We start from the raw sequence: 13,900 nt of genomic DNA, 5'->3' as shown, positions 1-13,900 counted from the left end.
AGGAAAAAAAAGGGGGGGGAGGGAAATCCGCAGCCCGCGGGGCGGCGGAGCGCGGAGCGAGCGGCGGGGGTTGCGCGGGCGCGGCGCGGCTGGAGCGGCGGCGGTCCCGACCTGTGCGGGCTGCGCTTCTCCTGGTTTTTTTTTCCTTTCTTGTGGGTTTTTTTTTTGTTGTTCCCCTTTTCTTTCCTTTTCCTGTACCTTAGATGAAAATGGCTACCACTGACTTGGCGACCGTTTGAGAAGGCAGAGATGGCAGGTTGCGAGATTTATTTATTTATTTTGCATCCCCCCCCCCAAAAAAAAAAAAAAAACAACCAAAAGCCAGAACAAAATCAAACAGCAAACTTTAAAGGCTTTGCTCTTTTTTTGACCTCCCCCCCCCTTTTTTCCCTATTTTGTATTTTTTTCCCCCTCTGGCAATGCGGCACCAAGGCTGTGCCGGAGGGGGGCACGGAGGAAGGGGAGCTGCGACGCCCATCACCGCCGCCCTCGCCGGGCAGCCTCTGCTCGGAGAGCGGGCAGAAATCGGGCAAAACCGGGTAGAAACTGCCTGGCTGCGAACTCCCTTGGCGATTAAAAATGGTGCCGCGGAGCAGGCGGATGCTGCGGCGGACACTGCGCTCCCGCGTAGGGATTATTCACTTTTTTTTTAATTGTCATGCCACAGATCTACAACTGTACGTGCAAATAAAAGCGAGAGCTCACGGATACCGCTTTCCGTACCAGCGAGGACTGAGTAGTTAATCCAATAAGTATATGTATTGTTTGGGGCGGGGGGGGGGGGAGGCAGTTAATCATGTATCGCAATGTATGGATAATATATATGACTATTAAAGTGACGTGGGGAAAGACTCTCGGCGAGGGGGCTCCTTCTGGGGAGCGGACAAAAAAGAAACTGGAAACAATCTTTTAAAATATTTTCCATTCATAAAAATGGCAGAGGGCTTATACACAAGTCTATTTCTGCGTCTGACTGAACAGCTAATACGTTATTGCCAGCTTCAAAAGATAATTGTAGTGTCGGTAGAGACCTAATAATACAGTAGCACATGTAATTTTAAAAAACACCTCATTGTTTATTGGGATGTAACTTTCCCGAAGTTTATTTGTAGCATTAAGAGATTCTTAAGTGCAGAACGAATTGCAAATGAGCAGCTGTGGGGTGATGCACGTTTTGTATGGCTACAAGAGTTTCTATATTTAGTGACAATCTGAATCTGAAGAGGATAAAAAAAAAATAGAATATCTGTAAGGAAACGCTTATTTCCTCCTGGAGGAGGGGGGAGCTGGGATGGGGGATCTCCGGGCTCGGCTTTTCAATTTTCTGAGGGAGGAATAATACAGCCTGTGTGTCTCTCCCTGCGAGCTTCGTGACCATATGTACACCTGCTCCATAGGCTCAGCAATAACCTTTTCATCCAAGAAGTTAACGAAGGGGTCGGGCATACGTACGTGGGGCGGTGTCGTGATTTATGTGTTTTTCCAGGAATCCAAATAAAAACGTAGCTGAGCGTGTCCCTTTGTAAGGGCCACCTGTGCATCACGCCTGGCTGTTCCGGGGGTTACCCTATGGAAATCATCTCAGCCCAGTATAGAAGTTAACACAACAGTCGGGTGAGCAGAGGATGGTCTCACCTTCTCCCTGCTGCTAAGAGAGGAGAGCAGTGACTGTGACAGGCAGCCCACACGGATTACACTTCTTTTTTTTTTTCTTTTTTTTTTTTAAAGAAAAACTTCTCTTCTGCAAAAACAAAGCAGCCTCTCCAGAGAGATCCAGTACCAGCGCAGGGTGCCCACCCCAGGGATCTATATTGCCAGGGCTTACAATGCGGCAGGTCAGTGAATTACAGTAATAAAGACTTCAAAAAAAAATTTCAGGTGCTGAGACTAACACATTTCTTTTGCCGTTAGGAAGGAGCCGTAGGCACTGCGAAAGGCAGAGCAAGCAAAACGGATCGGGTATGCTTCACTCTGGTTTTTTACGACATCTTTTAGGCAGAAGTGTTGGCTCTCGGGCAGATTTGAGTTCTTACAACCAACCTTTGCACGTGAGATACACATAGCTAGTATGACTCACTTCTTGCACGTTATGAAGTTGTCTATAAAATTAGAAAAGGTGGAGAAGTGAAAAGTTACTAATCACGGTGGAAGAGTATTACTTTTTATTCCCTAAAATTTCATTTAGTTCAAAGTTTATGGGATAAAAGTGGGTTTTCTAAAATAGCTGTATTAGACAGTGCCTGTCCTTCCTATCAAGAATATAGACCTTACCGTGTTTTACAGAATACCTAATTTAAGGCTGAAAAGGTTTTTTTTTAATAGCAGAAAAGAGAGAGAGTTAGTTAGCAAAACTTGTGACGGAAAACTTTACAGCTCCGTATCCACAGGGAAAGCGATCAGACCTCATGGGTGCTCTAGGTCAGCAGAGCTTAAATTATTTTGAAAAAATAGTTGTGGAAGAGATTTGCAGATGAATTATGTGCAACACACACAATGCCAGAAAAGCAGTAATAAACCTGCACCTGTTACCATGCCTTCCTTGCCAGTCTCTAACCTAGGTACAAAGTTGTCCGAGTTTTTGTCTGAAAAGGCCACTCAGGCTTTTTTTTCTTTCCTTCCCAGAACTTTAGCATAGATGAGAAATATGAAAAATGACTTAGTGCTTAAACAGATTGCCCTTTGGATTTTATTTATTTATTTATTTATTTATTTATTTATTTATTTATGTTGGGAAATAATGCAGATCTCATTTTAAAAGTTACAGACCACAGAGGAAAGCAAGCAGCAAAGGGCAGTAGGGAATGCATGTTAATTAGGGCTAAAACACCATTGCTGCTTGTAAGCAGTGTGGGTGATGTTGTTGGCATTTTTGCACTATACTCCTGTTTTCTCTTAGACATAACTTTTCTTTGTAACATACCTCAGTTCGTGTTACCTGAATCTTGCAAAGTCCAATTAGCAATTCTGAAGCTTTATTTTTCACACCATGTATTGAATCTCAGCTTTTATATTATGAGTGAACCCTGAATGTAAAATGTTCTCATATGAAAAATAGCGACAAAAGACATACTTTCCTTTTGAGAAATATATTGCATAAATATGACAATGCATAGACATATAATATACTAAAATAAATTGTGTGTGTATGTGTGTGTGTATGGGCATATAAACATTATTTGCCACACTATGTTTATACCACTCTTGCGCAAACTTTATTTAAGCAAAACTTTCATCGAGGCATGCAAGATTAGGTCCAAAGTGTTTATGCCAAACTGCCTGATAAAACATTGGATTTAGGACGACGGCAATATCAGTACCGTACACTGTATTGCTGGAGAATGATTTTGTACCATTGTGAGAGGTGTCCATCAGCTTCCAGCAGCGATAACACCACGGGACTGTGTGCAAATAAAATATATCTGAGGGCGACTGTCCGTATTCGCGTCCTTTCTGGTTTGCAAACAGGGGGTTTATCCAGCTGGATGGTGGCATCAACATGGTGGGCAGAGACTTTTGGGTGTATGCTGGCACGCAGTGAAGCCGGGCTCTACCGCAGGGCTGGGCCAGCGGGCACTGCTCAAACCGATCAGTAAATCACAGCTAGCTTATTGAACTGCGTTCACTGTCACAGCGAACTTTCACTTTGTGGTATTTTGTTTTTTCAACTAAATTCTGCTTGCGGAGTGGTACTTATGCTAAAATAGTATTACCATGTATTATGCTCCCCATTAGAAGATCTACAGCAAAACAAAAGGGAAAACACTGCTTATCCTGCCTCTCTCTGTTCTGTTTGCTTCTTTTCCGTAGTCTGCACACTTTTGCTGGGGAGTTATTTCCTCTGCAGTGCATCTCGCAATAGACTCAAGACCCCGTAGAAATGCATTACAAGTCCACAGGCATTTCTGCAATACGCTCGGCTCCGGAGCCAGCACCCCACGTACAGCCGTGCCAGGCAGTAATGCCTCCAGCAACTCACAGTTGAAGTAGGAGATTTCACAGAGAAATGGATAGGATTGACCAATTTTTAGTGCAGTTATTCCTACTTGCCCTTAGCACAACTACTTTAATTCCCATCCCCACGTGTACGTGGCTTTGGCGATGTACCTATGGCCCAGACCCCAGATTCTGGTGCAGCTGCCCACATCTGTCAGATGGGGACCGCAGCACCTCTTCATCCTCCCCGCTCTCCTGCTGGGAATCATGGTGATGGGCAGAAAACGCTGCATGCAAAAACATTATTATTCACATGTATTTAGTGGTGTAAGGTGAGAATGTCCATCAAATGTATTAGTCTGCTTATTTAAGCTCCCCCTGAACTTTGGAGCCTGGAGATTGAAGCTTCTGCCCACCTGCCCTCTCGTTTAAGGGTGACACAGCCTTTGCACGACCGTGGTGTGGTGTTTATTTATATTGCATCAGGGTTCGGAGCCTTCAGACTGAGGAGGAAAACCCCATTATGCTCAGTTCTCTATGTGCACGTGGAATAATAAATCAATCTCTTCCCCTGAGAGAGTCTTACAGACTACTCTAATTTTCAGTATCTTCGTCCGATATAAATGTCACAAAGGATGGAGGGACCAGGTTAGGCATGGCACTGACCTACGGTTCCTCCACAACATTTCTGCTGGGATTTGTAGCTAATTCCCTAGTGGGTCGTGGGATGACACAGAAACATCTGGGCATTGATATCCATCAACTGTAATGGGATTTAAGTCTCCAAATAGTTCTGGAGACGCAGGTCATAGCAGCGTATGGTCTTGATGGAAAAGGGGTCAGGATTGAGCCCCCAGTGATTTCAGGGGGGGCTTCTGGGCCTCAGTGGGGCGAAGCTGCCCCCAGGGCAGGCGAGCAGCGACGGTGGCTCTCCCAAAGCCACTAACATTGCTCAGGGCCCTGAAGAGCCCCGTTGTCAGGATCAGGCCTTTAAATGATTGCTGCTGTATGTTAACAGGCCATACCACATATAGACCAGCTATTGTCAGCGCTGATCCTTGTCCAACTGACGGGCTATTCAAAGCACTTCTCAAGCCTCTCCAAAATCCCAGCTTGTTCTACCCTGATGACAGCCATCCCTCCCATTCGGAGTTTTCTTTGTACGCTTGATAACATGGTGGAAATCCCTTATTATGCTTCTTTTAATAATGCTTTCACATGGCAAGGGGACATGATGTTTTAATTTATGCAGTACACATCATCCTTCGACAATTTGCTAAGAGGAACCCTCACAACCTAAGCCTGCGCCGAATAACAGAAGTTTATGCAAAACCAGTGGTTTCCAACCTGTGGTCTCCAGACCGCTGGGAATCGGCGAGCTCCTTCGGAAGGGTCACCAGGAGGTAACCGAGGAAGCAGAGCTGCTGCCAGGAGGTTAAAACACTCCACGTATGGAGCCGCACTGTCACCAGTGCAGGTCTAGGGCTCCCAAATTTGAAACTGAAAATCACTATCTGAGGGGTTTTTTTCTTTCTTCTTTTTTTCCTGTCTCTGCTCTATATGGTGGGGCTGCAGCCCTCTGTATCTTTAAATACCTGCTCGAGTCGATTAAAAGCAGTAAATTCGGAGGGATAAGTTACGAGTTAAGTTGTGTGAGTTAAAGACTCATTTTGTTGTAAAAAAATAGTAATTAACCTTCAAATCCACTTGCTTCCCCCATCCCAGATTAATTTTGCAGTATTATCACGCATCTTGAGGCTTCCAGTTTTAAGAATATAATGCTTCTGCTGTTAATGAAGCGGGTATCCACGATCAAGGGGAGCTGAGAGCTACAGACAATTGTTTGTTTGCCTTTATTTCTCACGCCCTTTGAAGGTTTTTCTTTTTTTTTTTTTTTTTTTTTTTTTATTAAGTGACTTTAGCAGATTGTACCCTCGGAGCTGTGAATAATAGGGTTGTTCTACAAAAATGGCCAAGGCTAGTTAAGACACACAAAGCCAGGAAATCCTTTCAGGGATGAAATCAGGACTATTTTAGGGGTGCCGTGTAAGTTGGAGACTTTGCAGCTCGGCTCTCGGCTGCTGCATTGCTGCCAGACACGGCCGCGCTGCTGGAAGGAAAGTTCCTCCCCCGCCGAGGGCTTGCCCGGCCGCCGCGGACCGGGGGGAGCCCCCGCACCCGCACGGCACCCCGGCGGGGTGTGCAAAGCGGGGGGGCTGTGTGTGTGTGCAAAGCACAGGGGGTGCAAAGCAGGGCTGATGCCCGTGCAAAGGCGGGGGGGTTGCTAGCGCCAGGTAAGTTTGCCCGTGCAGCAAAGGAGCTTTGCCGGTGCAAGGCACGGGGGTTCCCCGCGCCGGGAAGGGTTGCCCATGCGGGGGGGTGCACATGTGGGGAGGGTTATCCGTGCAAGGAGGGGGTTATCCGTGCAAGGGGGAAGGTTACCCGTTCAAGGGGCGCTCGGTGTCCGCAGCACGCCCCCGTCGCCCTCCCGCAGAGCAGCGCTGCGGAGGACCCCCGCGGCTGGGAAGGGACTTGGCGGGGGGGGGGGGGGGGGGAGCTGGAGGTCCGCAGCGGGGGCCGCCCGTCCGGTGGGGGGGGGGGTGTGTGACTAGGGGATGTCCGTGAGCCCTGCCGCCCCCCCGGTGCGGGGCTCCTATGCAAATCGCGGCGATTGCGGAAATAAGCGGGGGGGAGGGGGTGCAGGGGGAGGGGGGGGAGGAGGAGGAGGAGGAGGGAGGGGGAGGAGGGGGGGGGGGGGGAGGGAAGGGAAGGGAAGGGAAGGGAAGGGGAGGCAGGCGGCTGCCGAATCGCTCGCAACTTCTGCGAAGTCCCAGGCGCTCGGAGCACGCCCGGCAGACGGGGAGAGGCAGCGGCAGCGCCCGGCCAGCCCGCCCTGGCCCGCCTTCAAGCGCCGGCAGCCAGACCGCACTGCGAAGCCTCCCCGGCCGAGAGTCACCAAAAAAACCCACCAAAAAAACCCAAAAGCCCAAGAAAAAAAAAAACACCTAACGGCAGGCGGCAATTGGCTACGGCGTTTATTCTCTTCCGGGTTCCCAACGGTTGCAAGTTTATTTTGGCTATAAAAAAAAAAAAATCGCGGAAAAAAAAAGTGTCAACAACCGGAGCCAATCGTCTGAGCCCCGTAAAGTTTCTCACGTACTCTTTATACCTGTCCATGGTACGTGGCGCCTCTTAAACTTCTTTTTGTTGTTTTTTAACCTGATTTCCATGCTTTTGCAGAGGGCAGCAGCTATTGTCTGGGCGGGAGCTGCGCGGGGTCTGGGCGCGGAGGGAGCGCGGGCGCGGTGTCTGCACCGGAGTTGCTTTTTTTTTTTCTTCCCTCTTTTTTTTGTAAATCTTTTTTTTTCAGGGATTTGAGAAAACCGCTGAGCTTGACAGATTCCCCCCCCCCCCCCCTCCGCGGGACCGCCCGTACGTGCGCGCCGGCTCCGTACGCGCCGTCTGGAGCGCCCGCGGCCGCGCACAAAGAAACGCGGCTGGGCGCGGGATGTGACGGACCGCGTCGGGGGCCAACCGGCGGGGCGGGACAGTGTGACGTTGCCGAGCGCTGCCCAATCAGCGGCGGGGGTGGGTGTTGCGACGTTTGAACTCCCCTGGGGGGAGGGGCGCGCTTCCCCCCCTTCTTTTTTTTCGGGATTTTTTTTTTTTTTTTTTTTTTCCCCTCCGCTGAAGTTGGCGGCGCCCCGCGAGGACGGGGCCGCTGGCGGGGACGGAGCCGCGGAAACCTCCGGATTTAGCACCCCCCCAAAAAAAGGGGGGGGGGGAGGAAGGGAAAAAAGCATTTAAAAAAAATTAGTTATTTTTTAAAGCGTGCTTAGCAAAACGCTGACTTGGGAAAAAATAAGAATAACTTGCGCGCCCACCCGTTTAGCGCTGAAAAATACCGCGGGGTGTAGGGAGAAGGTATTTTGGCTTTCGCCCCCCCCTTTTTTGGGGGGGAGGGGTGTCCGCGGCTGCGGAGGGGCTGCGCTTGACCGCAGCCCCTGCCTAGAGGGCGCAACCAGCCGTCCCGCGGCCAAAAGTCTCCCGAAGGGCGCCAAAAGTTACTTAAAGATAATGCTGCAAACCGCAAAAGGCTGGGAACGGTGCAGCGCAGCCCACCCCCCCCCGCCACCTTTTAAACAAGCTGCGTGGGGGGATATTTCCCCGTGTCCCCCTATGGATGGGATTTTTCCCTGGGTCGTCGTCGTCCCCCCCCCGCGCGGATAACTACGCGCAGGGACGCGGGGGTCGCCTAAACTGCCTCCAGCATCAGTAGGAAACGCTATTCCCGAGGTGGGGGGGACAACACACGGGACACCCTACGAGTCCCCATGAGCGGGCTGGAGAGCATCCAAACCCCAAACCCAAACGTTGCCGGTGCCAAAACAATGCGCTCAAGAAGTGGCAGGAGGCGCGGGTGTATTTTTAATTTTAAGCGCTTCAGTTTTAAGGAGTGATTTTATTAGTTGGGGGGGGGGGGGTTTGCGACGAGCAGATGAATTGATGTGTTGCTATTTTTTTTTTTATCATTTTGTTTTTTTAAGTGGAATAAGCACCCCTGACCATAAAGCGCTTGATTTAAAATGACAAGTGCCAAAGGGGATGGGGAAAGTTGTGAACGCAGCGCCGCTCCCCCCGTCTCCCCACCCCCCCGCCCCCGGCCAAGGGCCGCGCGGAGCCGCAGCCCCGCAGCCGTCGGGAGAAGAGAAAGGAAAAAAAAGAAAAACCACAAAAACCCCAAAACAAGAAAACTTTGAGCCGACTACCGCTCGCCTCTCCGCGGCTGCCCGCGCTGCGGGGCGGCGGGGCGGAGGGAGGCGGCGGCGCCGCAGCCCCCTCCCCGCCCCTCCCCGCCCCCGCGGGCGGGCGGCGCGGAGCGCTGAGCGGGCGGCGCGGCGCAGAGCGGCGCGGCGCGGAGGGGCGCGGAACGGGGGCCGCGGCGGCGGAGGGGCGCGCAGCGTGCGCTATGCCTTTAACGGCGCGCAGGGCAGGCATGCCGAGCGCGTAGTGCGGGAAAGTCGAGGCGGGGTTAAAGTTCAGCTCATGGAGCGGCTCCGCGCTGGCTGCAGTTTGGCAGAGTTGGAAATGTGAAAGCAAGAAGCAGGCTCGGGGCTCCCCCTCCTCTCCTCTCTCTCTCTCTCTCTTTTTCCCCTCCTCTCTCTCCCTCTCCCTCTCTCTCTCTCCCCCTCTCTCTCTCCCTCTCTCCCCGCACACGCACACCTCCAAACCGCAGCCCCCCGCAGCAGTCATGTATTCTCCGCTCTGTCTCACCCAGGTAAGCGGCTGCCGGGGCGCGATGGGGCCGGCGCTGCGGGGGGTGCGTGTGTGTGCGCGCCGGGGAAGGGGCAGAAACGCAGCTCGCCGAAACTAACTTTGTTGCCTTTCGCTTGCATCCCACCCCCCCCCCCCCCTTCCCGCACGGCCATTTGTATCGGCACATGGCTAATGGCGCCTACTTATTAATGGTTTAATTAACGGGGGGGGCCGCGCGGGCGCGGTGCTGCGGGACGCCCCGCACGGCCCCGCCGTGCTTGGTCATCCGCGATCGATGCCGCCGCCGCCGCCGCCGCCCGCGCCGGAGCGCCCCGCACCGCCGCTCCGCTCCGCGCCCCCGGGCAGCGCTGCGAGCCGCTGCGCCTTTTCCAGCCCCAGGCGCCGGGCACGGCCCGGCCCGCACCCCCCGCCCGCCTCGGACTCCCCGCTCGGGGTTGCGCGGTGTGGGGACGCGGGCGGGATCGGCCCCAGTGGCTCGGCGCTTCCCCCCCGGGCGCGGAGACGGACCGTCCTCCGCACCTGGGTACGCTCCCGCGGTGCGGCGCGGTGCAGCCGCCCCTGCGCGGAGTGTCCTCCGCACCCGCGCAGCCCCGCGGAGGCCGCCCCAGCTGGGGACCGGACGGGGGGGGGGGGACACCCGCAAAGTTGTCTCGCGTGTGTCGTGTGTCCCCCCCCCTCCCCGCGACCCTCCCGCCCGCGGATCGGGTGCCCCGCGGGACTCGGCGCAACTTTTGCGCCCCCGGCTTGCGGCGGGACAGGGCTGCGCGGGGGCGGGAAGTGGGGGGTCGCCCCGCGGCGCCCCCGAGTTGCGCGGCCGCGGAGCGCCACCCGGCCCCCCCCCTTTCCCCGCGCGCTGCTGCAGGACGCTAAATTACACACCTTCAATTAGCAGGATATAATGGTTTAACGAGGAAATGCTTTGTGGTGGACTCAAACCCCAGATTATTTCCTCCTGCAGGAGATTTTGACTACATTATTCTTATTAATTTAATTTGAATATTTTTTTTCTCCCGGTGAGAAAGCCTCTCCAGGCTCTTTCCGTCGAGAAAAAGGCGAGGAAATGCAGAGAGAGGGGAAGCAGCCTTCCCAGGCAGCCTGAAGAGCTGCAAAAGTTTCGTCCCCTTCTCTCGCCATGGTCCCCCCTCTCCTTCCCCAGCCTCCCCCAAATTTCTGGGTGCCTGGTGAGAAGAAGCCAGGCCGGCGGGGGCACGAAACTCTGCTGGGCTTAAAAACCATACACTTGATTAAAGGCAGGAGGAAAACGGGAGCGGAGGGAGTTTGCAGAGGACGCGGGATGCAACTCCGTGCTCTGCCTGGCCAAAGTTTGTGCCTCTAATTCAACTCTGAAAAATACCTGTTTTTTGTCAGTTCTGCTTCTGCAGGAGGGACAGCAATACGCTCCTCGTAAGGCCAGCAACGTACCGCATCGCTTTGCATCTGCACGTGTAGCTTCTTGGGTTTAGTAGGCCCAGTTGCACGTTAAGGAGAGAAAATAAATCTATGGGCCGGTTGCTCCCTGTCCCGGTCCCCCCCCCCCCCGCTTTTTTTTTTTTTTTTAAATTAAAAAAAAAAAGAAAAAAGTCAGGCACTGTGCTTTTACTCAGTTGTGAAAATCTCGCATTCTTGTTGCACGTTTGGAAAAGTAATACGAGGATTAGAGGCCTCCTGACAAACTCTTCCCTCCGAAGGATCAATTAGGTGATTCTGTCATTTTCTGTAGAAAAAGGGGGCGAGTCCTTAGCAATTGCAAGCAATTTCCTATTTTTCATTTCAGGAGCTTTTATTGATACAAGTTTTGGGACGGAGATACATTTTTTTTCTTTTTTTGTGTTAAGTTTTGGTTCAGATTTAAAGGGAAGCTTTCGAAAGTGGGTTAGAAAAGGAAAACAAACAGAAATCCTAGTTATGAGCGTATTTATCCAAGCACTGGAACTGAAATGGCACGAGCGTTTTGTATCATCTGTCAGGAAAAATCTAAACATCGTTCCATTTACATATCTGCTGAAGATCTAGGAAATAGTTGGGGAACATATGCACATCTCCTAATAGATTTACAGGCAAATGGATTGTAAAAATATTAACAAGGGTCGCTTTAGCTGGCTTAATTTCAAAGAGATCAGCAGAAATATATTGTTTCAAAAGACTCCTTTTGCAGTGTTACATTATTGCAGGCGCCTTTGGGCTGGGTTTTGGGGCTCTTTTGTTGTCAGGGTTTTTTTTTTTTTACACCTTTCTGAAGAGCAGAGGAGAATTTCATATAAGCAATACCGAATTGCGCGGCTCAAATTTTAGGTGCTGCCTAGAAACAGGCTGTTCTCGGAAGAGCTGTATCCTCAAACTTTGGAGAGTAGTGCAATGAAAAAAACCCTTACTTTTTATTCTCGCTTTCCTAGCTTTCTGGTGCCTTTTATTTTTAGGTGACCCATCAAACGCCGAGGGGGGAAAGCAAACATCTTTATAAAATACTTTGAAAGTTTCCCTTAAAGCTAACTTGGGGAAAGGCAAAGATCATCTCCTTTTCCACCAGTTACTTAAAATCTTGATATTTTGCAGTGAGGCTGCAGACAAGTCTGCACATCTGTTAGCACACTTGCATTGAGACATTTCCAAAACTTTTTTTTTTGGGGGGGGGGCTATTACAACACTGAAATAAGTAATCGTATTGTGCAGAAACTGCTCCCCCCCTCCCCGCTTCCAGCCCAATTTTTTTTGATCAGTCCTGAGTGCTTTTATTTCCACTTCGACTTTGCTAATACCTCACCGCTGAGATTGAAGCAGTGTGATTTTACGGAGCGGCGTGTTTACCAAGACAGTTTGAAAGTTGGTCTGTTTATGAGTCATTAACCTTTTCTCCTCGTACACCATTTTGAAAAGACACATTGGAGTCTAATAGGGACGCGCACACCTCACGCGCCGAGCAGTGGTGCTTTTCGTTTACTTCAGCCATGGACCCTGACTTTACACCAAAAAGCACCTTTTTTTTTTCTCCTCCCCCTGAAGTCTTTTAAAGTGGTTTGGGTTTTTTTTTCGGGTGTTGTTTTTACCTCCCCTTTCAGGTTCACATCGTAGAAATCAGCTTTAGCGCAGGTTAAAGCGACTCTCTCTTGGATAGTATCCAGCGTCGAGCCAAAAAAGTCCCGAGCACATGAGATCAGGCAGGACAAAGCGCTGCTTAAAGCAGAAAAGTTAAAATATTTCAGGATGTACCAAGACGTGTTTAGAAACTAGGAAGGCTTGAAGCGCTCCCCTGGCTCATTGTGGGTCTGTCGAGCCTCTGCTGTGTGTACCTTCGCAGATAAACTTCCACTTGACAAAAGGCCTTTTTTCCTTGACTTTCCCTGAGTGGGGAAGGGGAAGGGCAGGAGGGATCAGAAGGGAGGGTTTATTATTTTTAATAGCTTGTAGGGACCTGTAGTTTTTATATTTTTAGGGGTTTTTTTCTCCCCCCCCCCTCCCCCACGAGAGCTGTTTCTGGTGGGTGAGAGCAGCTCCATGTGCTGGGATTGTGCCTCCTCTCACTTTTTGAATCTGCCGACTGCAAACTCGCAGCAATCTTTTTTTTTTTTTTTTAACTTTATTGAAATTTGAAACTATGATCTTTTCCAGTAGATGAGGGGGGGGAAAAAAGAAGAGGAATGTGCCAGTCATTGGAGTGATTTATTTTATTTTACCTGCTTATATTTTAATCATCATTCACAGTACTTGTGATTACTGCCGCTCTGCTGTGCTATAATGAAATATATTGTGCCGGTTTTGGTAGTTTTTAACAATCTGTGTTTAAAATAAAAATAAATGCTGTGGTATTACCTATAGATTTAAGTATTTACAATTTAGGGGCCACTCAGAATAAGTGCAATGAAAGCTTTTGGGAAGTCAGCAGAAGGTCTTGAATTACGACAGGATTTTGCTGATAGATATTGCTACTATTGAGGTCTCAATTTTTCATAATTTTTGAAAAGAAAATGCAAGTTAAAATAAGGTGTTGAAAGGAAGTAAGATGTCTGTTTTAATAACAATATTTGCATGACCTGAAATGATTTGGGTAGGAAATGTACTCCATGGGATAATTAAAAAAAAAAAAAGTTAGTTAATCTGAAAAATCCCCAATGTTGCCTTGCAAGGGTAGGCAGCGGGTGGCTTTTACCATGCTGCGGGAAACGTTGCACAAATTACTCTATTTTTCCCTCCTGGAGGGCCCGATCCTGAGAGAAGGAGGAACTCGGCCCCTAGAAGCAGAGATGTCCCCAGCACGCAGTGCTGGATCAGGCCCCCACAGGCTATATACGTTTTTATGTGCAGCCTGGAGTTCGGTCATTCATTTATTCAGAGAAAAACAAAAAGCGTGGTCCCAGTGTATTGTAATATTTTTTGATCTCTCTGGCTGATTTATGTAGTACTTTTTGAGGATATGTATTATTATTTTTTTTAACAAAATCGGGGGGTCTTTACTGCATTTTTTTTAATTGTCAGCACAATTTTAATTGTGATTATTTTTGTGCCAAGGAAGAGGGGTGATCTTTAACTCATCGTTACACAAAGCAAGCAGTGTCTCTGGATGGCCAAACTAGATTTCCAAGTAGGGCATTTCTTTTTAAATATATGAAAATACGACACAACTTATAAAGAAAAAAATAATTCTTTGCGTATTTGCACAAGTCATGCTAAGGATTTCTGTTACTGCATTTTTCAA

At 49.9% G+C, this 13,900-nt stretch overlaps 1 protein-coding gene and 1 long non-coding RNA gene across 14 annotated transcripts in view; one reads left to right on the top strand and one right to left on the bottom strand.

Annotated features, from left to right (window-relative positions):
- Window positions 1-6,943: 6,943 nt before the first annotated feature.
- LOC143160485 (uncharacterized) lies at window positions 6,944-7,324 on the bottom strand. The gene is made up of 2 exons (XR_012995388.1): window positions 7,103-7,324; window positions 6,944-7,010 (listed from the first exon to the last, which is right to left on the bottom strand). It is a non-coding gene; the product is annotated as an uncharacterized LOC143160485 (long non-coding RNA).
- Window positions 7,325-8,962: 1,638 nt separating this feature from the next.
- Window positions 8,963-13,900, top strand: part of NFIA (nuclear factor I A) — a 254,322-nt gene continuing 249,384 nt past the window's right edge. For 12 of the 13 annotated variants that reach the window (XM_076340066.1, XM_076340074.1, XM_076340075.1 and 9 more), the window contains exon 1: window positions 9,095-9,211. In XM_076340066.1, the coding sequence (XP_076196181.1) occupies window positions 9,185-9,211 (27 nt within the window). In that variant the 5' untranslated portion in view covers window positions 9,095-9,184. Of the gene's footprint in view, window positions 9,212-13,900 lie in introns of all 13 variants that reach the window. The other variant, XM_076340076.1, reaches the window with a different exon arrangement.

Source organism: Aptenodytes patagonicus, chromosome 5, assembly GCF_965638725.1.
Source record: "Aptenodytes patagonicus chromosome 5, bAptPat1.pri.cur, whole genome shotgun sequence".
Taxonomy (NCBI): Eukaryota; Metazoa; Chordata; class Aves; order Sphenisciformes; family Spheniscidae; genus Aptenodytes; species Aptenodytes patagonicus.
This window is presented reverse-complemented; position numbering and strand designations above follow the sequence as displayed.